Genomic DNA, 24803 nt, shown 5'->3' with positions numbered 1-24803 from the left:
CGTAAGCACACATCTTGATGCATGGAGGGGCTATGCATCAATGTGCAATGTGAAGCAAAAAAGCACAATGAAGCACCACGATGCAATATAATGCAATACAATGTATAAAGGCAATATGAAGCACTAAGATGCGACATGATGCACAGAGGCACTGTGAACTATGATGCACACAGGCAATATGAAACACTATAATACAACATGAAGCACAGAGGCACTATGATGCAATATGATACACAGAGGCACTCGATATGATGCATAGAGGCACTAAGATGCAACATGATGCAGAGGCACTCAATATGATGCATAAAAGCACAATGATGCAATATGAAGCAGAGGTACTCAATATGATGCATAAAGGCACTACAATGCAACATGCTGCACAGCGGCACTCAATATGATGCATAGAGGCACTGATGCAATATGAAGCACAGATGCACTCAATATGATGCATAAAGGCACTATGATGCAACATGATGCACAGAGGCTCTCAATATGATACGTAGAGGCACAATAATGCAATATGAAGCACAGAGGCACTCAGTATGATGCATTGATGCACTATGATACAATATGACACCCAGAGGCACTCAGTACGATGCATAGAGGCACTATGATGCAATACAACACGCAGAGGCACTCAATACGATGCCTAGAGGTACTATGATGCAAAATGATACATAGATGCATGCAATATAATGCATAAAAGCACTATGATGCAATATGATACACAGAGACATGCCATATAATGCATAGAGGCACCATGATGCAATATGATGCACAGGGGCACTTAGTATGATGTATAGAGGCACCATGATGCCATATGACGCACAGAGGCACTCAGTAAGATGCATAGAGGCACCATGCCGCAATATGATGCACAGAGGCACGCAATATAAGGCATAGAGGTACCATGATGTAATATGATACGTAGAGGCTTGTAATATAATGCATAGAAGCACTATGATGCGACATGATACAGGGACACACGACATAATGCATAGAAGCAATATGATACACAGACACGCAATATAATTCAAAGAGGCACCATGACATGCAAGGGCACTCGGTAAGATGCATAGAGGCTCTAAGATGCAATATGACACACAGAGGCACTCAATACGATGCATAGAGGAAACATGATGCAATGTGTTGCACTCAATATAATGCATAAAAGTATCATGATGCCGTATGATATGGGGCAGCACGGTGGCTTAGTGGCCAGCCCTGCAGCGCTGGAGTCCCGGGCCCAAATCCCACCCAGGACAACATCCGCAAAGAGCCCGCATGCTCTCTCCGTGTTTGCGTGGGTCTCCTCCGGGCACTCCGGCCTCCTCCCACACCCCAAAGACACACCGATAGGAAATTCAGACTGTGAGCCCCACCGGGGACAGCGATGGCAAGGTCCGCAAAGCGCTGCGTAATATGTTAGCGCTATACAAAAACAAAGACCATTATTATTATTATTATATGATGTTCAGCCACACGCAATATAAAGCATAGAGCTACAGTCATGCTTGAAAATTGGCACATAGTTACAAGCAAAAGAGCAATCTCTCAGAGATACGGATAAGCCTCCACTCTGAATAGTACATCTCATTTGTCAGACTGACCCCACCCGAAGGAGCTAACTAATGAGTCGCAGCTGGAGGGCAGTCTTCATGGAGGCAAAGTGCTCCCAAATTGTCCTCCCAAGGCATAGAGTAGTTAAGTTGCAAAGAAAAGTGAGACACCTGTTTATCAGACCCCCCTCACAAAAAAAAAGTGAAAACCATGCTTCCAAAGGTCACTTTTGAAGTCTAATCATAAGGCTCTGCGCAGACAAGACATGCAACTAACTTAAGGCAAATCATGAGATGTAGCCTGGACATATGGCCTTATTATAGCCTAGAGGTCCAAGGTCTGGCTGTGTATATGTGAAAACATACCTCACATATGAAGCTCTAGCACAGCTTTGCACAAAGGCATGAGCTATCAACAGAACATTCCACCATGCACTTACCTGTGCTGGCTCCATACCTGCTAAAAAACAGGGGGAGCTGGTGACGCCGAGAGCCCATCATAAGGGGAAGCGGCGTCCCATCAGGAATGCTGCATTGCTGTCAATGATTTTCTCTCCCCCATGAGGTCCAGGCCTGGCAACTGAAGTAGGCCGAGCTCAGGTGTTTCCCTAGAGAAGATTCTGGGAGAGGCAGCATGCGGCTTTTTTTTTTTTTTTCCCCTTGCACACCGGGGGCCCCGGCTTTTGCAGATTGCAGGCTTATGCTTCAGGGGGGAGAGCGCCACTCTCCCCGTAACCACAGAGGGACCCCCCTGTATGTTTATCGCTGCTGTGGCATTTTTTTTTTTTTTTTTTTTGTTTTTGTGGCTAGTGCTGCGGTTTGCGCTGCGGCCTGTGCCGCGGCTCGTGCTGCGGTTCCTTTACCGACGGATTACTGAAGCAGCCTTTTTTTTTTTTTTTTTTTTTTTTATGCAGCGGCGATTCCCACCGCTTGATTCAATTATGCGCCTGCGCAGAAGCGCCTCTTCTGGCGCCTGCGGAGTGTGCCATTATCGCTCTTTCCAACGTGCAGTTTCAAGATGGTGCCGCACATGACCCGCTGCCCACCGAAGCTCCCAGTCTTTTTGCAGCCTGCCCTAACGCGCGGTCCCTGCACGCCGGTCGGCTATGCAGTGTGCAGGCTGACGCTTCCAAAGGGAGAGCCGCGCCGCTCCTCCCGCAACCACAGAGGGACCCCCCTGGATGTTGCCGCTGCTGCATCTTACCTAGGGAGGTGACCGCGAACTCCATGTCACCTCCCCCGCAAACCCTAGAGGCCCACTAGCCCCAGCGGTGGCGCTTCGGGTGACCACACCAGCCGAGGCAGAGGGACCCCAGCTGCCTGAGTCGGACTGATTGGCCCCGGAATCCCACGACGATCTTCCTTCTAGTAAGTCTGTAGGTCTCCCATCAAGGACAGGAAACCAACTGATGCGGGAGAGTGGTACCGCCCTTTTTATCTGTAGGTTTCCTGTCCTTGGTGGGCGGATCCCCTCTCTCCGTGGTGCCGTCATGGGCGACAGAGAAAAATTAAATAAATACATCACTGCAGTAATAATATCCCTTAATTAGCCCCTATGGTAATAATATTCCCCACCCTGGCCCCGTTTATCTCATTCCTGGCTCCAGCCATATGTTCTCGCATCCTGCCCTCATGAGTATCCATTCTACCCCCTATGATCTCCCCATCCTGCCCCATTCTGTCTCCATCGTATCCATCCTGCCCCATGATCCAATCCTGCCCCATGTCTTTCATTCTGCCCCGTGTCTCCAATCATGCCCCGTGTCTACATTCTGCCCATGCCTCCAGTCCTGCCCCCAGTGTGTCCAGCAATCTTCCCCAGTATGTCAAGCATATTGCCCCAGTGTGTCCCGCATTTCCCCCAGTGTGTCCAGAAATCTGCCCCAGTGTGTCCAGCATATTACCCCAGAGTGTCCAGCATTGCCCCCAGACAATGTGTCCAGCAATCTGCCCCAGTGTGTCCAGCATATTACCCCCAGTGTGTCCAGCAATCTGCCCCAGTATGTCCAGCACTGCCCCCAGTGTGTCCAGCAATCTGGACGGGAGAGAATGCATCCTTGCTTTATTTTTCATCCTTCTCCTCCTCTTCCTTAAGTGATGCCAAACCACCACGCAGACGCCCCAGGACAGAAAATGAACCAGCTCCAACCGTTACTGACCCTATATGGACCTCACCCCTTGAAGATTTAGCCACTGATTCCTGTTATGATGTTATGACACCATCAGGAATCCAGTTCGACACCACCAGCCTCACAGAAATAGACTTTTTCAAAGACCTTTTCACTGAGGATTTTGTAAACCTTATGGTGGCACAAAACCACCCTTCACCATTTTTTAACTTGAGTCCTGTAGACACAGTAGAAATGACTTTTTGGGGCCAGGTCCATCACATGGGGTTAGTGTAGAAGCCATTGCTTCGGCACTATTAGAATGTTGAATTTTTTTTAGAATGCTCCAGTGTTCCGCATGGCTATGATCCGTAAACAATTTGGGGCAATCCACAAATCTTTGCATTACAATGACCATCCACAATGTCTTCCCCGAGATGACCCCAGCTTTGAACGACTTTTCAAAGTTCGTCCAGTTATTGCATCACTTCAGCAACAAGTTTGCTGAGGTGTACGTGCCCCAAAGAGACATTTGCACTGACGAGTCCCTAATCCATTTCAAGGGGAGGCGCAAATTCCAGCAATACCTGCCCTGTAAGAGTGCCAGGTATGGAATTAAGCTCTACAAACTATGTGAAAGTACCTCAGGGTACATCCACAGGTTTAGGGTTTATGAAGGGAAGGGGAAGGACACCCAGATTGAACCCCCTGAATGCCCCCAGTCCTGGGAGTGAATGGGAAAATTGTGTGAGATTTGGTGTACCCACTGCTGAATAAAGGTTATCACTTCTATGGAGATAACTTTTGTACCAGCATCCCACTCTTAACGTCCCTCTCTGTGTGAGCTACCGCAGCTTGCAGTACTGTCCACAAAAATCAGAAGCCTCCCTAAGACTCTAATTGGGTAGCTGCTCAGAAAGGGTGAGAGCAAAGCCCAATGTAGCGACAACATGCTGGTGGTTAAGGACAAGAGGGATGTCCTTTTCTTGACCACTATACATGGTGATGGCAGCACCCCAACTGCTGTACAAGGTACCTCTACACATGTCACCAAACTAGACTCTATACTTTGGTACAACAAGAACATGGGGGGGAGTTGATCTCTCTGGTAAAGTCCTCCAGACGTACAGTGTCATGAGAAAAACCAAGGTGTGGTACAAGATACTGGCCGTGCACATAGTACAGATGGCAATGTACAACTTTTTCCACAATGGACAGGTCAGACCGCTACGTACGTTCAGTTCCAGGAGGTAGTAGTCAAGTCCCTAGAAAATATAAATATGAAAAACTGAGAATCCTTAGTGCATAAATTGTAAAATTAAAGTTTAATTACAGCAGGATCCTACCTTCCCATAGAAATGTAAACTTTAGATAGGTCTCCAGCAATGAGAATCGCCTTATCGTGGCTGCCGGGTACACATTTATGCTCTAAGTATTCTCAATTTTTCATATTTTCTAGTGCAGTAATGCAATTTAAATTTCATATTTCATGTTTGCATGCTATAGCACTACAGAGTGCTACTTTAATTATTGGTTATATATGGAGATGGCTAATTAGTAAGCACCTGTTCACACATGATTTCTGTTTGGAAGTGATGGTCAGTGTTTTGTCTATTTGTACACTACACAAATAACATATGCCAACCATATGATGCACACTACACACTACACAGTTTACATATGCCACCGCATTATAAACTTCACATACCAGAACACAATAGATTGTTCCGATACAGGGTCACTTTTGGGGGGTTCTACTTTTTCGGCACATCAGGGGCTCTCCAAACGCAACATGACGCCCGCAGACTACTCCATCAAAGTCTGCATTCCAAAACGCTACTACTTCCCTTCTAAGCAGCGCCGTGCCCCAAAACAGTAGTTTTCCTCCACATATGTGGTATCCGAGTACTCAGGAAAAATTGCACAACAGATTTTGGTGTGAATTTTCTTCTTTTACCCTTGTGAAAATAAATAAAATGGGGCTAAAATGGCATTTTTGTTGAAAAAAAATAAAATGTTCTTATTTTCAGAACTCTGCGTTATAATTTTCACCTGGGGGTGCAAGGTGCTCGCCAGACATCTCAAAAAATTCCTTGGGGAGTCTTAATTTCTAAAATGGGATCAGTTGTGGGGAATTTCCTCTGTTTAGGCACATCAGGGGATCTCCAAACACATGACACCCACAGACCATTCCATCACAGTCTGCATTCCAAAACGTCACTCCTTTACTTCCGAGCACTGCCGTGCTCCCAAATAGTATTTTTCCTTCACATTTGGGGTATCTGAAAAATTGCACAACAGATTTTGGGGTCCATTTTCTTCTGTTACCCTTGTGAAAATAAAAAATGGGGCTAAAAACTTTTTGGTGAAAAAATGTAATTTTCTTGTTTTCACAACTAAACAATTTCCTGTGAAGCAGCTGGGGGTCACTTGTGGAGGGTTTCCGCCGTTTAGGCACATCAGGTGCTCTCCAAACTCAACATAGTGTTCGCTCTTGATTCCAGCCAATTTTGCATTCAAAAAGTCAAACTGTGCTCCTTCCCTTCCGAGCCCAGCTGTGCACCCAAAGAATGGTTTTCTCCCACATATGGGGTATTAGTGTACACGGGGGGTGGAGGGGAATGCACAACAATTTTTGAGGTCCATTTTCTCCTGTTACCCTTGTGAAACTAAAACATTTTCGACTAAAAGATCATTTTTGTGGAAAAGATTTGATTATTTTTATTTTTTTTTGCACATCACTGCATTATACTGCATTATATTGCACTATAAAAATTTGTGAAGCACCTGGGGGTTTAAGTTGCTCACCACACATCTAGAGAAGTTCTTTGAGGGGTCTAGTTTCCAAAATGGGGTCACTTCTCAGGCGGCTTCACTGTTTAGGCATATCAGGGGCTCTCCAAGCATGACATGGTGTCCGCTCTTGATTTCAACCAACAAATTTTGCTCTCCTTCCCTTCCGAGCTCTGCCGTGCACCCAACCAGTTGTTTTCCCCCACATATGGGATATCGGCAGCCTCAGGAGAAATTACACAACTATTTTTGGGGTCCATTTTCTCCTGCTACCCTTGTGAAAATACAAAGATTGAGTCTAAATTAAAATTTTCATGAAAAAAAAATTAAATGTTCATTTTTTCTTTCCACGTTCCATTAATTCCTGAAAAGCACCTACAAGTTTAATAAACTTCTCTAATGTGGTTTTGAGCACCTTGAGGGATGCAGTTTTTAGAATGGTGTCACTTTTGGGTATTTTCTGTCATATAGGCCCCCAAAGTCACTTCAAATGTGGTGTGGTTCCTAAAAAAAAAAACAATTAGTTTTGTAAATTTTGTCAGAAAAATGAGAAATTGCTGGCCAAATTTTAACCCTTATAACTTCCTAACAAAACAATTGTTTCAAAATCGTTCTGATGTAAAGTAGAAATGTGGTAAATGTTATTTATTAACTATTTTGTGTGACATATCTCTGATTTAAGGGCATGAAAATTAGGTTTAAACATTTTCTGCAAATTTCTGATTTTTTTCACAAATAAATGCAAGTCATATCGAAAAATATTGCCACTATCATGAAGCATGATATGACACGAAAAAAAAAACAGTCTCAGAATCACCGGGATCCGTTGAAGTTTTCTAGAGTTATTACCACATAAAGGGACACTGGTCAGAATTGTAAAATTTGGCCTGGTCGTGAAGGTGAAAACAGCCTTGGGGGATAAAGAGGTTGATATAACCTCATTAAAAACATGCTCGGGAGGAATCGGGATGCACTGTGGACAACGACCATTTTGTGTGTAACAACACTTTTACAGGTCTTGAATGCAGCGTGACTTGAAACTACTTCCTTCGATGCAGTATGAGCAAGCTACTTCACAGTAAGTAATATGCTGAAATCTAAACGCAATACAAAATTATTAACCCCTTAATGACCACCGATACACTTTTTAACAGTGGCAGTTAAGGGTACTTATTCCTCAGCACCGCTTTTTAATGGCGCTGAGAAATAAAGGTATAGCGCCCCCTGAGCGTAGCCGAGACCCTGAAGAACATTATCAGGGCCGTTTTTACTGTCCTCTCTCACGTGATAGCCATTATTCAATGAATAACGTCGATCACAAAGTCAGATTTACAATTCGTTTGTCTCTCCTCTAATATGATCTAGCATATCAGAGAATTGGGGTCCCCCGTGTCCACCCCTGTACTTGCGCCATCGCCAGGCCTTCCTGCAGTGTTCCCTGGCCCTCCGCATCCTCTTCCTGGAAGAATATGGCAGGCATATGCACAGTGCCAGCCGTTTATCCAGCAACAATAGGAATTTTTTTTCTATTGGTTCCTTCTGATCACTGTGATAGCCCCTATTACAGTTATAAAAAAAAACAGTAAATCAAACCTTCCTTTGTAATCACCTTAGTTAGATAAAAATAATTTAAAAAAATTTATTTTTTTCCATTCTTTGGGGTTAAGTTAGGGTTAGGTTAGGGTTGGGGTTGTAAGAGTTAGGGTTGTGTTAGGGTTATGGTTGTGATAGGGTTGTGTTATGGTTAGGGTTGTGGGATTGTGATAGGGTTAGGGTTGTGTTACATTTAGGGTTGTGATAGGGCTGTGTTAGGGTTGGGTTTGGGTTGTGTTAGGGTTTGGGTTGTATTAGGGTTGGGGTTTGGGTTGTATTAGGGTTGGGGTTTGGGTTGTGTTAGGGTTTGGGTTTGGGTTAGGGTTTTGTTGGGTTTAGGGTTTAAAAAAAGAAAAAATGTTTAGGCATATCAGTGGGGTGTTCAAACGCGACATGTGCCTCGCCATCGATTCCAGCCAATTTTGCATTCAAAAAGTCAAAAGGTGCTCCTTCTCTTCCGAGCCCTGCCATGCGCCCAAACCCCACATATAGGGTATCGGTGTACTGAGGAGAAATTGTAAATTTTGTGGTCCATTTTCTCTTGTTTCCCTTGTGAAAATAAAAAAGTTTGGGTCTAAAGTAAATTTTTTGTGAAAAAAAGTTAAATGTTAATTATTCCTTCAACATTGCTTCAGTTCTCATGAAGCACCTGAAGGGTTAAAGGGAACCTGTCACCCCCAAAATCGCGGGTGAGGTAAGCCCACCGGCTTCAGGGGCTTATCTACAGTATTCTGTAATGCTGTAGATAAGCCCCCGATGTATCCTAAAAGATGAGAAAAAGACGTTAGATTATACTTATCCACGGGCGTTCCCGCGCTGGTCCGGGTCCGGCGCCTCCCATCTTCATCACATGACGTCCTCTTCTGGTCTTCACGCTGCGGATCCTGCGCAGGCGTACTTTGTCTGCCCTGTTGAGGGCAGAGCAAAGTACTGTAGTGCGCAGGCACCGGGAAAGGTCAGAGAGGCCCAGCACCTGTGCACTGCAGTACTTTGCTCTGCCCTCAAGGGCAGACAAAGTATTCCTGCGCAGGAGCCGCAGCATGAAGACCAGAAGAGGACGTCATCTGATGAAGATGGGAGGCTCCGGACCCGGACCAGCAGCGGGGACCGCCCCTGGGTGAGTATAATCTAACGTCTTTTTCTCATCTTTTAGGATACATCGGGGGCTTATTTACAGCATTCCAGAATGTAGATAAGCTCCTGATGCCAGTGGGCTTACCTCACCTGCGATTTTGGGGGTGACAGATTCCCTTTAATAAACTTCTTGGATGTGGTGTTGAACACTTTGAGGTGTGCAGTTTTTACAATGGTGTCACCTTTGGGTACTTTCTGTCATATTGACCCCTGAAAGTCACTTCAAATGTGATGTGGTCTCTAAAAAAGATGGTTTTGTAAATTTTGTTGGAAAAGTCAGAAATCTCTGGTCAGCTTTTAACCCTTATAACTTCCTAACAAAAAAATTACTGTATGTTTCAAAAATTGTACTGATGTAAAGTAGATATGGGAGATGTTATTTATGAACTATTTTGTGTGACATATCTCTCTGGTTTAAGGGCACAAAAATGAAGTTTGAAAATTGGAAAATTTTCTAAATATTTGCCAAATTTCCTTTTTTTTTTCATAAATAAATGCAAGTCATATCGAAGACGGTTTACCAGTATCATGAAGTACAACATGTTGCGAAGAAATAATCTCAGAATCAGTGGAACCCATTGAAGCATTCCAGAGTTATAACCTCATAAAGTGACAGTGGTCAGAATTGTAAAAATTGGCTTGGTCAGTAAAGGGAACCTGTTACCCCCAAAATCAAAGGTGAGCTAAGCCCACCGTCATCAGGGTCTTATCTACAGCATTCTGTATCCTGAGAGATGAGAAAAAGAGGTTAGATTATACTCACCCAGGGGCGGTCCCGGTTCTGTTCTGGTCCGATAGGCGTCGCGGTCTGGTCTGGGGCCTCCCATCTTCTTATGATGACGTCCTCTTCTTGTCTTCAGGCTCTCTGAGAGAGAGAGAGAGAGATATTTTTCCCTGACTTGAAAATCATTTCGGCTATGCTCAGAATGAAAATACGGAACCCGTCGCTGGATTCCTGTGTTTAACGGTCAGCGACGGATCCTGCGTCCATAGGCTTCCATTATAGCCGACGACGGGCAGCACAGGACCCGTCGCTGAGCGATTTTCCGTCATGCAGTAAAAACGTTCCTCTGAACGTTTTCTCCGCCCAACGGACCGCTATTTTCCGATGGATCCAGTGCACGACGGATGAAACGGATGGCCATCCGTCACAATCCGTCGCTAATACAAGTCTATGGGAAAAAACAGGATCCTGCAGAAAATTTTGCAGGATCCTGTTTTTTCAAAACTCGACGGATTTCGAAGGGAAGAAAAAGACGGAAGTGTGAAAGAGGCCTAAGTCTGCAGTCACTCTGCCTCACTCCATACACTTGTATTGAGCCGAGGCTGCTCCCTGTCTAGAGAAGCAGCCGGCCAGTGGGCTTGTCCGTCTAGAGGGTGCGGCCTCAATCCATACAAGTATGGAGATCCAGGCCATACCCACTTGCTGGGAGTATGTATAATTCATACAAACCCTCCTGTCCAGTATCTGAAACTGGCAAACCTGTTGTGAATTCTGTTTGTGGGCTCCCCCGGTGGTGTTTTATGGTAGTGCCACTTATTTGCCTTCTTCTATCCTTGATCACCTGTTGACACCCATTAGGGGAGTTTCCTATTTAAGGCTGCTTGGCTGCTGGTCTGATGCCGGCCAACAATGTATCAGTAGCATTCTGTCGCATTCTCCTGCCTCAAGATCCTGTTCAGCTAAGTTGAATTTTGTTTCTAGTTTATTCTATTTTTGTCCAGCTATTTGCAATGTGACTCTCTGTAGCTGGAAGCTCTCGTGGACTGGAATTGCCACTCCAGTGGCATGAGTTGTCACTGGAGTTTTAAAGTAATTTCAGGATGGTGTTTTTGAGTAGTGTTTTGAAGTTGACCGTGAAGTGACTCTTTCCTGTACTTCTGCTATCTAGTAAGCGGACCTCACTGTGCTAAATCTGCTGTTCATCCTACGTATGTCTTTTCCTCTTGACTCACCGTCAATATCTGTGGGGGGCTGCTATCTCCTTTTGGGGTTCATCTCTGGAGGTAAGGCAGGCCTGTATATTCCTCTGATAGGGGTAGTTAGATCTCCGGCTGGCGCGTGGTGTCTAGGGCATCGTAGGAAACACTCCCCGGCTACTTCCAGTGTCGTGTCAGGTTCAGGTCACGGTCACTTTAGTTCCCATCACCCGAGAGCTAGTCCGTTGTTATTTTGATTTCCCTGCCATTGGGAAAATCATAACAGTTTGGCCGGCCCCCATGTGTTAAAACTATGCACTAAAGCAGGAAAGGATATGAAAAGGTTTTTTTTCCTTCTGTGTTTGGAAAGTGCACCTTAGTGCTTATTTGTACTCCTTGCTTAAACTGCAGTCTTCAGCCTTTTTTTTTTTCCTCTCCTCTTAATCTCTGAATGGCTTTGGTTACACCTGTTTGAATCATGGATCCACAGAGTTTGGTTGCAGGTCTGAATAACCTGGCTACAAAGGTCCAGAACTTACAAGATTTTGTTATACGTGCTCCAATGTCTGAACCTAAGATCCCTATGCCTGAATTTTTTACCGGAGACAGATCCCGTTTTTTGAATTTCAGAGAGAATTGTAAATTGTTTTTGTCTCTGAAATCTCACTCTGCTGGTGATCCTGCGCAACAGGTTAAAATTATTATTTCTCTATTGCGGGGTGACCCACAAAGTTGGGCATTTGCATTGTCGCCAGGGGATCCTGCGTTATTAAATGTAGATGCGTTTTTTCTGGCTTTGGGGTTGCTTTATGAAGAACCTAATTTAGAGATTTTGGCTGAGAAAGCCTTGATAGCTCTTTCTCAAGGGCAAGATGAAGCTGAGATATACTGCCAAAAATTTCGTAAATGGTCGGTGCTTACTAAATGGAATGAGTGCGCTCTAGCAGCTAATTTCAGAGAAGGTCTCTCTGATGCCGTGAAGGATGTCATGGTGGGGTTCCCTGTGCCTACAGGTCTGAATGATGCCATGAAATTGGCTATCCAGATTGATCGGCGTTTACGGGAGCGCAAATCTGTGCACCATATGGCGGTATCTTCTGAGCAAAAATCTGTGCACCATATGGCGGTATCTTTTGAGCAAAAACCTGTGCACCATATGGCGGTATCTTCTGAGCAAAAACCTGTGCACCATATGGCGGTATCTTCTGAGCAAAAATCTGTGCATCATTTGGCGGTGACCTCTGAAAAGGCACCAGAGCATATGCAATGCGATAGTGTATTGTCTAGAGGCGAACGACAGAATTACAGGCGCAAAAATGGGTTGTGCTTCTATTGTGGAGATCCAGCTCATGTTAAATCAGCATGCTCTAAACGCATAAAGAAGGTTGATAAAAAGGTTGATAAATCTTTTTCTATGGGTACCTTGCAGTCTAAATTTCTTTTGTCCGTGACATTGATTTGTACTTTATCATCTGTTACTGTGGATGCTTATGTGGATTCTGGCGCCGCTCTGAGTCTCATGGATTGGTCCGTTGCCAAGCGTTGTGGGTTTGATTTAGAGCCTCTGGAGGTTTCTATTCCCTTAAAGGGTATTGATTCTACACCTTTGGCTAGCAATAAACCACAATATTGGACACAAGTGACTATGCATCTGTCCCCAGACCATCAGGAGATTATTCGTTTCCTTGTGTTATATAATCTACATGACGTATTAGTACTTGGATTACCATGGTTACAAATTCATAATCCAGTCTTGGACTGGAGATCAATGTCTGTGCTGAGCTGGGGATGTCAGGGGATTCATGGGGATGCACCTTTGGTTCCCATTTCTTCATCTACTCCCTCTGAGATCCCAGCATTTCTGTCAGATTTTTATGATGTCTTTCAGGAGCCTAAAACTGATTCTCTCCCTCCTCACAGAGAGTGTGACTGCGCTATTGAGTTGATTCCCGGTAGTAAATTTCCTAAGGGTCGCTTGTTTAATTTGTCTGTACCTGAACATACTGCTATGCGGGAGTATATCAGAGAATCTTTGGAAAAGGGTCATATTCGCCCCTCTTTGTCTCCACTGGGGGCAGGGTTTTTCTTTGTGGGTAAAAAGGATGGTTCATTGAGACCTTGTATCGACTATCGACTTCTGAATAAGATTACAGTTAAATACCAGTATCCGTTACCTTTACTGACTGATCTTTTTGCTCGCATAAAGGGGGCGAAGTGGTTCACTAAGATCGATCTACGTGGTGCGTATAATTTGGTGCGGATTAAGCAGGGGGATGAGTGGAAGACCGCATTTAATACGCCTGAAGGCCATTTTGAGTATTTGGTAATGCCTTTCGGTCTCGCGAATGCCCCTTCCGTTTTTCAGTCCTTTATGCACGATATTTTCCGTGAATATCTGGATAAATTTATGATTGTGTATTTGGATGATATTTTGATTTTTTCGGAGGACTGGGAATCTCATGTTCAACAGGTCAGGAGAGTTTTTCAGGTTTTACGAGCTAATTCTCTATTTGTGAAGGGCTCAAAGTGTATTTTTGGGGTTCAGAGAATTTCCTTTTTGGGATATATTTTTTCCCCTTCATCTATGGAGATGGACCCTGTTAAGGTTCAGGCTATTTGTGATTGGGTACAACCTACTTCTCTAAAGAGTCTTCAGAAATTCTTGGGATTTGCTAATTTCTATCGCCGATTCATAGCGGGTTTTTCTGCCATTGCTAAACCTTTGACTGATTTGACCAAGAAGGGTGCTGATGTTGCTAATTGGTCCTCTGCGGCTGTGGAGGCCTTTCGGGAGCTTAAGCGCCGCTTTTCTTCTGCTCCTGTGTTGCGCCAGCCTGATGTTTCGCTCCCGTTCCAGGTTGAAGTAGATGCTTCCGAGATCGGAGCAGGTGCAGTTTTGTCGCAGAAAGGTCCTGACTGCTCAGTGATGAGACCATGTGCGTTTTTCTCTCGAAAGTTTTCGCCCGCTGAGCGAAATTATGATGTTGGAAATCGGGAGCTCTTGGCCATGAAGTGGGCATTTGAGGAGTGGCGTCATTGGCTTGAGGGTGCTAGACACCAGGTGGTGGTCTTGACTGACCACAAAAATCTAATTTATCTTGAGTCAGCCAGGCGTCTGAATCCTAGACAGGCGCGCTGGTCGTTGTTTTTCTCTCGATTTAACTTTGTGGTTTCATATCTGCCTGGGTCTAAGAATGTGAGGGCGGATGCCCTCTCTAGGAGTTTTGAGCCTGACTCGCCTGGTGATTCCGAACCTACTGGCATCCTGAAGGATGGGGTGATATTGTCAGCTGTCTCCCCAGACCTGCGGCGCTCTTTGCAGGAGTTTCAGGTGGATAGGCCTGATCGCTGTCCGCCTGGTAGATTGTTTGTCCCTGATGACTGGACCAGTAGAGTTATTTCGGAGGTTCACTCTTCCGCGTTGGCAGGTCATCCTGGAATTTTTGGCACCAGGGATCTGGTGTCTAGGTCCTTCTGGTGGCCTTCCTTGTCTCGAGATGTACGTATTTTTGTGCAGTCTTGTGATGTTTGTGCTCGGGCTAAGCCCTGCTGTTCCCGGGCCAGCGGGTTGTTGTTGCCCTTGCCTATTCCTAAGAGGCCTTGGACGCACATCTCTATGGACTTTATTTCTGACCTTCCTGTTTCTCGTAGGATGTCCGTCATCTGGGTGGTGTGTGACCGTTTTTCCAAGATGGTTCACTTGGTACCTTTGCCCAAATTGCCCTCCTCCTCTGAGCTGGTCCCTCTATTTTTTCAGAATGTTGTGCGTTTGCATGGTATTCCTGAGAATATAGTGTCTGACAGGGGTACTCAGTTTGTGTCTAGATTTTGGCGGGCGTTCTGTGCCAGGATGGGCATCGACTTGTCTTTTTCGTCTGCATTCCATCCTCAGACTAATGGCCAGACTGAGCGTACTAATCAGACCTTGGAGACTTACTTGAGGTGTTTTGTGTCCGCTGATCAGGACGATTGGCTTGATTTTTTGCCATTGGCAGAGTTTGCCCTTAACAATCGGGCCAGTTCTGCCACTTTGGTTTCTCCATTTTTTTGTAATTCAGGGTTTCACCCTCGCTTTTCGTCCGGTCAATTGGAGTCTTCGGATTGTCCTGGAGTAGATGCTGTGGTTGATAGAATGCATCAGATTTGGGGACAGGTTGTGGACAATCTGAAGTTGTCCCAGGAGAAGACTCAACAGTTCACTAATCGTCATCGGCGTGTCGGTCCTCGTCTTTGTGTTGGGGACCTGGTTTGGTTGTCTTCTCGATTTGTTCCTATGAAGGTCTCGTCTCCTAAGTTTAAGCCTCGGTTTATCGGCCCTTATAGGATTCTGGAGGTTCTCAATCCTGTGTCCTTTTGTTTGGACCTCCCAGCATCTTTTACTATTCATAATGTTTTTCATCGGTCATTGTTGCGGAGGTATGAGGTGCCGGTTGTTCCGTCTGCTGATCCTCCTGCTCCTGTGCTGGTTGAGGGTGAGTTGGAGTATGTGGTGGAAAAGATCTTGGACTCCCGTGTTTCCAGACGGAAACTTCAGTATCTGGTTAAGTGGAAAGGCTATGGTCAGGAGGATAATTCTTGGGTGACAGCATCTGATGTTCATGCTCCTGATTTGGTTCGTGCATTTCATAGTGCTCATCCAGATCGCCCTGGTGGTTCTGGTGAGGGTTCGGTGCCCCCTCCTTAAGGGGGGGGTACTGTTGTGAATTCTGTTTGTGGGCTCCCCCGGTGGTGTTTTATGGTAGTGCCACTTATTTGCCTTCTTCTATCCTTGATCACCTGTTGACACCCATTAGGGGAGTTTCCTATTTAAGGCTGCTTGGCTGCTGGTCTGATGCCGGCCAACAATGTATCAGTAGCATTCTGTTGCATTCTCCTGCCTCAAGATCCTGTTCAGCTAAGTTGAATTTTGTTTCTAGTTTATTCTATTTTTGTCCAGCTATTTGCAATGTGACTCTCTGTAGCTGGAAGCTCTCGTGGACTGGAATTGCCACTCCAGTGGCATGAGTTGTCACTGGAGTTTTAAAGTAATTTCAGGATGGTGTTTTTGAGTAGTGTTTTGAAGTTGACCGTGAAGTGACTCTTTCCTGTACTTCTGCTATCTAGTAAGCGGACCTCACTGTGCTAAATCTGCTGTTCATCCTACGTATGTCTTTTCCTCTTGACTCACCGTCAATATCTGTGGGGGGCTGCTATCTCCTTTTGGGGTTCATCTCTGGAGGTAAGGCAGGCCTGTATATTCCTCTGATAGGGGTAGTTAGATCTCCGGCTGGCGCGTGGTGTCTAGGGCATCGTAGGAAACACTCCCCGGCTACTTCCAGTGTCGTGTCAGGTTCAGGTCACGGTCACTTTAGTTCCCATCACCCGAGAGCTAGTCCGTTGTTATTTTGATTTCCCTGCCATTGGGAAAATCATAACACAAACCCTTGCATTGCACAGTGCGTGCGCTTGGGGGATTCATAACTCTGCAGTCACACAGAGTGACTGCAAACTTATGGGTTTTGACCAGACAACCCCTTTATGCTAATTACTAGAATCAGATTTTAATCGATTATAAACTAATGTATCTTTTATATAGTATTTTTTTTATCAGAATTTTTATATATCTCAGTATTGTTTAATTTTGTAGCTTGCACTGCCCTGCACAAGGGAGGATCCCATGTTCTTGATTTTTGGGGAAGTATGGATACAGGACACAAAGATTTGTCAGTATTAATAGTGCAGTATATCAGATTTTAAATGCTTTTCTTTACTGTCTTTGACCTTGTAATTGACTTCATTTTTAATAAAACTGACAGGTACATGACTGCGTGCATAGCTGTTTTTAAAGTCTATTAATTTTTTTTATCTAGTTCCAATTTAAAGAGATCTGTGGTTTATTTTTCAGTATATGTTTCCGGAGCAATGTGATCATATCCTTATTACGGTATATTGTTATTGGAGTTATGCTATTCTAACCTCTGGCTCCATTTGCACTGCGCAATGCACAGGGTAACTGGTAATGTGCTTGCCAATTGGTTGTTTAATAGCTTGTTTACACAGGTTGAAATTCGGATGAACATTGAACAATCTGTAAGAGATTGTTTAGTGCATATAGGCTGCCATTGTTCTCTGCAGTGCAGGTCCTGATTACAGAGGGTAAAGCGCTGCCAAGAATGACTATCTTTTGTGCAAACCAAAAAATCATTTCACCCAACGAACAAGTGTTTTGCTCGTTCACCAGGTGATCGTCAACTTGTTCACACTGCAAGATTATTGTGAAGCAAGCGTTAATGATGATCATGCAGTGTAAATGGACCTTAAATGAGTCGTCCAGGTTTGGGGTAAAAGTCTGCAGTCACTTTGTATCACTGCAGATTTCTAAATCCTAACAGCTCATTTTTACGCTGTCCGGATTTTCCCGTGTTGGCGGCAAGAGCTGGTGGTCACATGACCTCAAGTATGCAATTTGCAGGCTTTTTTCCACATTCCAACAAGATGTGTGCAGCCTTGCTCAAAACAAGTGAATTGGATGAGGCCGAGCACGTCTATTCAGCATGTGACCGAATATATGCAAATTGCATACTCATGATCATGTGACCGCCTAGTCTCCATGCTGGCATCAGAGAATCCTGACTACAGTGTGCAGACCCTGAGAATTCGAGCGTTTGCACTCGCATAGAGTGACTGCAGATTTTCATGCCAAACCTGAACAACTCACTTAAAGGGAATCTGTCACCTCATATTTCGTATATAAACTGCAGCCACCGCCATCAGGGGCTTATCTACAGCATTCTGTAATGCTGTAGATAAGTGCCCGATGTAACCTGAAAGATGAGAAAAACAAGTTAGATTATACTCACCCAGGCGCGGCCCCGGTTCGTTCCGGTCCGATGGGCGTTGGGCCTTGGGCCTCTCTGACCTTTCCCAGCACCTACGCACTGCAGTACTTTGCTCTGCCTTCAACAAGGCAGACAAAGTACGCCTGCGCAGGAGCCGTGGCAGGAAGCAAAGAAGAGGACGTCATCGTATGTAGATGGGAGGCGCTGGACTGCGACGCCCATCGGTCCGAACTAGGACCGCCCCTGGGTGAGTATAATCTATCTTGTTTTTCTTATCTTTCAGGTTACATCGGGGGCTTATCTACAGCTCTACAGAATGCTGTAGATAAGCCCCTGATGGCGGTGGCCGCAGTTTATATGTGAAATATGAGGTGACAGATTCCCTTTAAGGCTACCTGATATTGTTCGTAGATGTTAGATTGTCAAAAGATCCCCCTAAAATAAGTGATTTAAGGCAAATTGCCACTGAAGATAGGAAATATCAATATCAGACCTGGAATGGCAATTCTTGGCGGGGTGACTTTAATACAGTAGTCAGGTAGCAGTTAAATGTGTGGGAAAACCTCTTTTACATATATATTTTCTATCCATATTATTTGATTTCAGAGTGTATCTGGGAACATTGCATTGTACAGCTGCAGTATTTATGACGTTTCTCAGTAAGTATTCACTCCATAAGATTATTTACCTGATACAAGAACCAAACTTTTAGCGATATTGCTTTCATAACATAAAAAAGTACCGTGTCTTGAGTATCTGACTTTGGTGATGTATAGCAATACATGGATGTAAAATGGACTATGTTTGTAATGATTTTGTGTCATCTGCAGCTCGGTCATTGGAAGGTTTGATGGAATGTGGGACCGAGGAGCATTTGTAGCTGTGAACCCAAAAGACCGAGAACGGTTAGTTAATGTGTGTAATCATATAACCTATTTTCCGTATATAGCTATGTATTTTATGTATGCGTAATGGTAAAGAAAAAGATCTGAATTGTTCTTCAATTAATTCATCTTGAAGGCATAAAATGCATAAATGGTCACTGTTGTTTTCACAAACTTAAAGGGTCTTGTCCTAATTAAAGGGAACTTGTCACTTGAAAAAAAAGCTATTTACTTGCAGATATGGGGTTAATCTGCAGGTTAATAGCATTCTTAACCTGCCTGTTGCCCACTTTTAGAGCCCTGCTGCTGGAAAGAAATGAAATTTATTCTTCCCGCCAACTTTCGGTATCAGTCATAGAACAGTTTCATTCACTGCTGTGTATAGAGAGCGACTGCTGTAACCGTGTCCCCTGCACTTACTGACGGCTCTCTCAGCATTAGGGCCAGCTGCCAGTTAGTGCAGGGGGTGCGGTTACAGCTGCTGCTCTATATACACAGAGCGGTGACCGAAGCTGTGCCCGGCATCACCCCTATGACAAAATACCTAAAGCTGGAGGGAGGAATAAAGTTCATTTCCTCCCGGGAGCAGGGCTGTAAATGCGGGCAGGTTCAGAACTGTTTTAGCCTGCACTTTAACCCCATATCTGCAGGTTAGTGGTGTTTTTCATGTGACCGGTGCCCTTTGATGTAAATTTAAACAGTAAGAGGTCAGGTTACACAGCATATAAAACTCTCTAAGGACGGGGAGGAGGAGTGAGGAGCAGTCGGCACAGTGAGAATTTAGGCTGATACCGGAAAGTTGAGCTGCAGCTTCTAGCAAATTTATTTCACTTCAGTGCTGGATTCACAGCCACACAGCTTAGAGCTGCTATATAATGTCTTTCATGTCTCGCATAGCTCACAAACAAATGAAATTATAGATAGGGTAAAACTGATGAAAAATATAGGATAAAAGTCATATAATGGGCAGAAATGGTGCTATTCTTTGTTATTCTGAAAGCTCCCTAAAAAGATGAATACATTTTTATACTGTCAAAACTGTCAGCGTAAAAAAGCTTTCGATGCTTAAAGTGGTGATCTGAACGCAAAGTCATTTTTGTCTTAATCGCCTATCTATTTGAGGCCATAATCTAAGCTATTTTCTAATATTCAGGGTGTTTTTTATTTACAATATGACTATGGGGTTAGTAATGGGGGTGTATTATAGACGCCTCTCCATTACTAAACCCTGGGCTTGATGTAACCTGACAATACAAAGGTGACATCAACCCCCAACCCTATCACCCCACTTGCCAACCCACCAGGACAAGTGGGAAGAGCGAGGCTAAGAACCAGAATTGGTGCATTTTATGGATGCGCCTTTTCTGGAGCGGCTAATACTATGTACCTCAAAATGAGATTGAATTAGGAATAAAAAAAATGATGCCTGTTTGGCATCGGTATAATCATGCCAACCTGAAGAATTATGTTGGCAAAATTATTTCAATTGCACAATTAACTCTGTAAAAATTAAAATTAAGACAATGATGCTGGAATTCAGTTTTATTTATCATTCCTTTTCACGTATAATTTTTTCTTGTTTCTCAGCACATTTGGTAAAATGAACGGTGTCAATAAAAATTACAACTCGTCCCTCAAAAACAAGCCATCCTATGTCGACAGAAAAATAAAAAAGTTATAGCTCTGCCCTTAACTTGCAGATACGGACAGCCTTGTTACTGGCAGAAAATGAACTTTATTCCTCCTGGCAGCCTCTGGATTTTAGCCATAGAGGCAGGTCTTCAGTCACCATTCATTACATAGTGAGCATTGATTGAAACCATAGCCCGGCACTGATTGACAGCCGGCTCTGTACTGATGCATTGCTGAGCTGGCTGTCAGTCACAGAGCAGGGCGTGGTTACAGACGCTGCTCACTATGTACTGAACAATGACTGAAGCCATGCATCTATGACTGACAGCCGGAGGGAATAAAGTAAATTTCCCCCCAGCTGCTGGGCTCTCAGTGTGGCGTCTCAACCTGCTGGGTAACCACATGTTTGCAAATTAGTAGCATTTTTTTTCACATGACCAATTTCCTTTAAAAAAAACAACAACCAGCCCTTAACCCCTTCCCGTCATATGATAAACTGTTATGTTATACAGGTCCTTCTCAAAAAATTAGCATATAGTGTTAAATTTCATTATTTACCATAATGTAATGATTACAATTAAACTTTCATATACTATAGATTCATTATCCACCAACTGAAATTTGTCAGGTCTTTTATTGTTTTAATACTGATGATTTTGGCATACAACTCCTGATAACCCAAAAAACCTGTCTCAATAAATTAGCATATCAAGAAAAGGTTCTCTAAATGACCTATTACCCTAATCTTCTGAATCAACTAATTAACTCTAAACACATGCAAAAGATACCTGAGGCTTTTAAAAACTCCCTGCCTGGTTCATTACTCAAAACCCCCATCATGGGTAAGACTAGCGACCTGACAGATGTCAAGAAGGCCATCATTGACACCCTCAAGCAAGAGGGTAAGACCCAGAAAGAAATTTCTCAACAAATAGGCTGTTCCCAGAGTGCTGTATCAAGGCACCTCAATGGTAAGTCTGTTGGAAGGAAACAATGTGGCAGAAAACGCTGTACAACGAGAAGAGGTGACCGGAACCTGAGGAAGCAGTGGACTGAGTCTGGTGTGGAAACATCCAGAGCCACCGTGCACAGGCGTGTGCAGGAAATGGGCTACAGGTGCCGCATTCCCCAGGTAAAGCCACTTTTGAACCATAAACAGCGGCAGAAGCGCCTGACCTGGGCTACAGAGAAGCAGCACTGGACTGTTGCTAAGTGGTCCCAAGTACTTTTTTCTGATGAAAGCAAATTTTGCATGTCATTCGGAAATCAAGGTGCCAGAGTCTGGAGGAAGACTGGGGAGAAGGAAATGCCAAAATGCCTGAAGTCCAGTGTCAAGTACCCACAGTCAGTGATGGTGTGGGGTGCCATGTCAGCTGCTGGTGTTGGTCCACTGTGTTTCATCAAGGGCAGGGTCAATGCAGCTAGCTATCAGGAGATTTTGGAGCACTTCATGCTTCCATCGGCTGAAATGCTTTATGGAGATGAAGTTTTCATTTTTCAGCACGACCTGGCACCTGCTCACAGTGCCAAAACCACTGGTAAATGGTTTACTGACCATGGTATTACTGTGCTGAATTGGCCTGCCAACTCTCCTGACCTGAACCCCATAGAGAATCTGTGGGATATTGTGAAGAGAAAGTTGAGAGACGCAAGACCCAACACTCTGGATGAGCTTAAGGCCGCTATTGAAGCATCCTGGGCCTCCATAACATCTCAGCAGTGTCACAGGCTGATTGCCTCCATGCCACGCCGCATTGAAGCAGTAATTTCTGCCAAAGGATTCCCGACCAAGTATTGAGTGCATAACTGAACATTATTATTTGATGTTTTTTTTGTTTGGTATTAAAAAACACTTTTATTTGATTGGTCGGGTGAAATATGCTAATTTATTGAGACAGGTTTTTTGGGTTATCAGGAGTTGTATGCCAAAATCATCAGTATTAAAACAATAAAAGACCTGACAAATTTCAGTTGGTGGATAATGAATCTATAGTATATGAAAGTTTAATTGTAATCATTACATTATGGTAAATAATGAAATTTAACACTATATGCTAATTTTTTGAGAAGGACCTGTATGTCGTGTCCCGTTCTTTGATGTGGGCTCGGAAACTAGGCACGCAGCTTTGCAGGCAGATGACTCCTGTGTTATTTACCATAATCGTTGTAACGAGTAGAATTATATTGCAGGTCATTTTTATCATGTAATGAACACCGACAAAACCGCCCCCTCACCCAACCCCCATATTTTGCGGAATTGGATTTTTTTTTCCATTGTCACACCACTGTTTGACTTTTTTCCCCACTTTCTAATACATCCCATGATAAAATGATGTCACATAAATCTATAATTCTTCCTGCAAAAACCAAGCTTTTATAAGTTTATATCAACAGTGAAATAAAAATGTTATAGCTCTTGAAAGAAGGGGAGGAAAATAAAAAAGCGCAAGAACCTGACCTCTACCTGACAGCACGGTTTTAAGCAGTCAGCATCTTCTATGCTGATATATGAACCCTCTAGGTACTACACAAAAGCCTGTATTGTAAAGCTGACAATGTATCTGGTACAGTGTTGTCCTACAGACATTTACATTTCCTAATTCAACCATGTCTGGCTTACATAGTGGCATCTGCATAGCGTAAGGCTTGGGATTGTAGCATCATGGAATCTTATCTAAGCTTAAAAGTAAACCTTTTATTTATGAACAGATATGTAATATTACTTTTTCATCATCCTGTTTAGCTGCATTGTTTTTAGTAAGAGTAAATTCCTGCTTGATTTATTGACATACTGTCTGTGTTCTTTTTTTCCCCACAGTTATGCCAATGTTATCTTGTCTCTAATGGCTAAGGATTGTCGGTACCTACTTGTAACACTGGAATATGATCCAAAACTGCATAGAGGTGAGAACATGTTAATTTGCTTGTTTGTATTCAACTGGATATATTTTACACCATACAAGGAAAATTAACAACCCTCCTCCAAAAAGTTGTATCAAGAACTTTTTTGTGTTTTTTTTTGTGGTGTATATCACATATGGTCAGTCTCAACCTATGTTTTACTGTAGAAAACTACAATGGAAATGTAACTGTTTGTTTTTGTTTTTTTTCTTCCTTTTTAATAGGCCCTCCCTTTTACGTGCCTGAATCTGATCTAGAAAATTTTCTTGGTAAGTAATTGCACATGGATATTTGGTAAAATTAATAGTTATAACAACTTGTGGCACTGTAAATGGAGTTTCCAGAATTACAAAAATATGGATCCTTTCTTCTAGAAACAGTGCCTCATCTGTCTGCTAGTTATGTCATCTCAGCTTTGTTCAATGCCAGACACAATGGACAGGTGTAGCCTTGTTTCTAGAAGAAAGTAGTCATGTTTTATACTGCTGAGCCCTTCTAACACCTTTCCGTTGGAGCCAATTTTAGATTTTTCTGCTTTCATCATTTTTTGTCCCTCCTTCCAAGAGCCAGATCATGTTAATCCTGCTCTCAGATGGGGTAGCAAAAACCTGGTGTCAGATTCCCACTAAATGCTAAAGATTGACTGTGGCATCTAAGTGATTTAATAATCCAAAAAATGAGCTGGACTATAAACTGGCATACTTGCAAAGTATAAGAGCACCACTCACACTGTGACCATGTCACAGACAAACCACCCCCCAACCCCTCTCTCGCCCCCAAAAATGAGCATATACCCTACAGCAAGTACCCGTATATACTCGAGTATAAGCCGACCCGAGTATAAGCCGACCCCCCTAATTTTGCCACAAAAAACTGGGAAAACTTATTGACTCGAGTATAAGCCTAGGATGGAAAATGCAGCAGTTACCGGTGAATTTCAAAATTAAAAATAGATGCTCCATACCGTTCATTATGGCCCCATAGATGCTCCACATAAAGCTGTGCCACATATAATGCTCTGCACCGTTCATTATGGCCCCATAGATGCTCCACATAAAGCTGTGCCATATATAATGCTCTGCACCGGTCATTATGGCCCCATAGATGCTCCACATAAAGCTGTGCCATATATAATGCTCTGCACCGTTCATTATGGCCCCATAGATGCTCCACATAAAGCTGTGCCATATATAATGCTCTGCACCGTTCAGTATAGCCCCATAGACGCTCCACATAAAGCTGCCCCATATATAATGCTCTGCACAGTTCATTATGGCCCCATAGATGCTCCATAGAAAGCTGTGCCATATACAATGCTCTGCACCTTTGATTATGGCCCCATAGATAGCTGTGCCATATACAATGCTCTGCACCTTTGATTATGGCCCCATAGATAGCTGTGCCATATACAATGCTCTGCACCTTTGATTATGGCCCCATAGATAGCTGTGCCATATACAA

General features: G+C 43.8%; 1 protein-coding gene across 2 annotated transcripts in view; it reads left to right on the top strand.

Moving 5' to 3' along the window:
* Nucleotides 1-24803, top strand: part of LOC143782474 (thiopurine S-methyltransferase-like) — an 81023-nt gene that overhangs the window by 40951 nt on the left and 15269 nt on the right. For both annotated transcript variants that reach the window (XM_077269948.1, XM_077269949.1), the window contains exons 5-8: nucleotides 18532-18584; nucleotides 18756-18830; nucleotides 23260-23345; nucleotides 23567-23611. In XM_077269948.1, the coding sequence (XP_077126063.1) occupies nucleotides 18532-18584; nucleotides 18756-18830; nucleotides 23260-23345; nucleotides 23567-23611 (259 nt within the window). The remainder of the gene's footprint in view (nucleotides 1-18531; nucleotides 18585-18755; nucleotides 18831-23259; nucleotides 23346-23566; nucleotides 23612-24803) is intronic.

This window comes from Ranitomeya variabilis, chromosome 6 (assembly GCF_051348905.1).
Source record: "Ranitomeya variabilis isolate aRanVar5 chromosome 6, aRanVar5.hap1, whole genome shotgun sequence".
In the NCBI taxonomy this organism is placed as follows: Eukaryota; Metazoa; Chordata; class Amphibia; order Anura; family Dendrobatidae; genus Ranitomeya; species Ranitomeya variabilis.
This window is presented reverse-complemented; position numbering and strand designations above follow the sequence as displayed.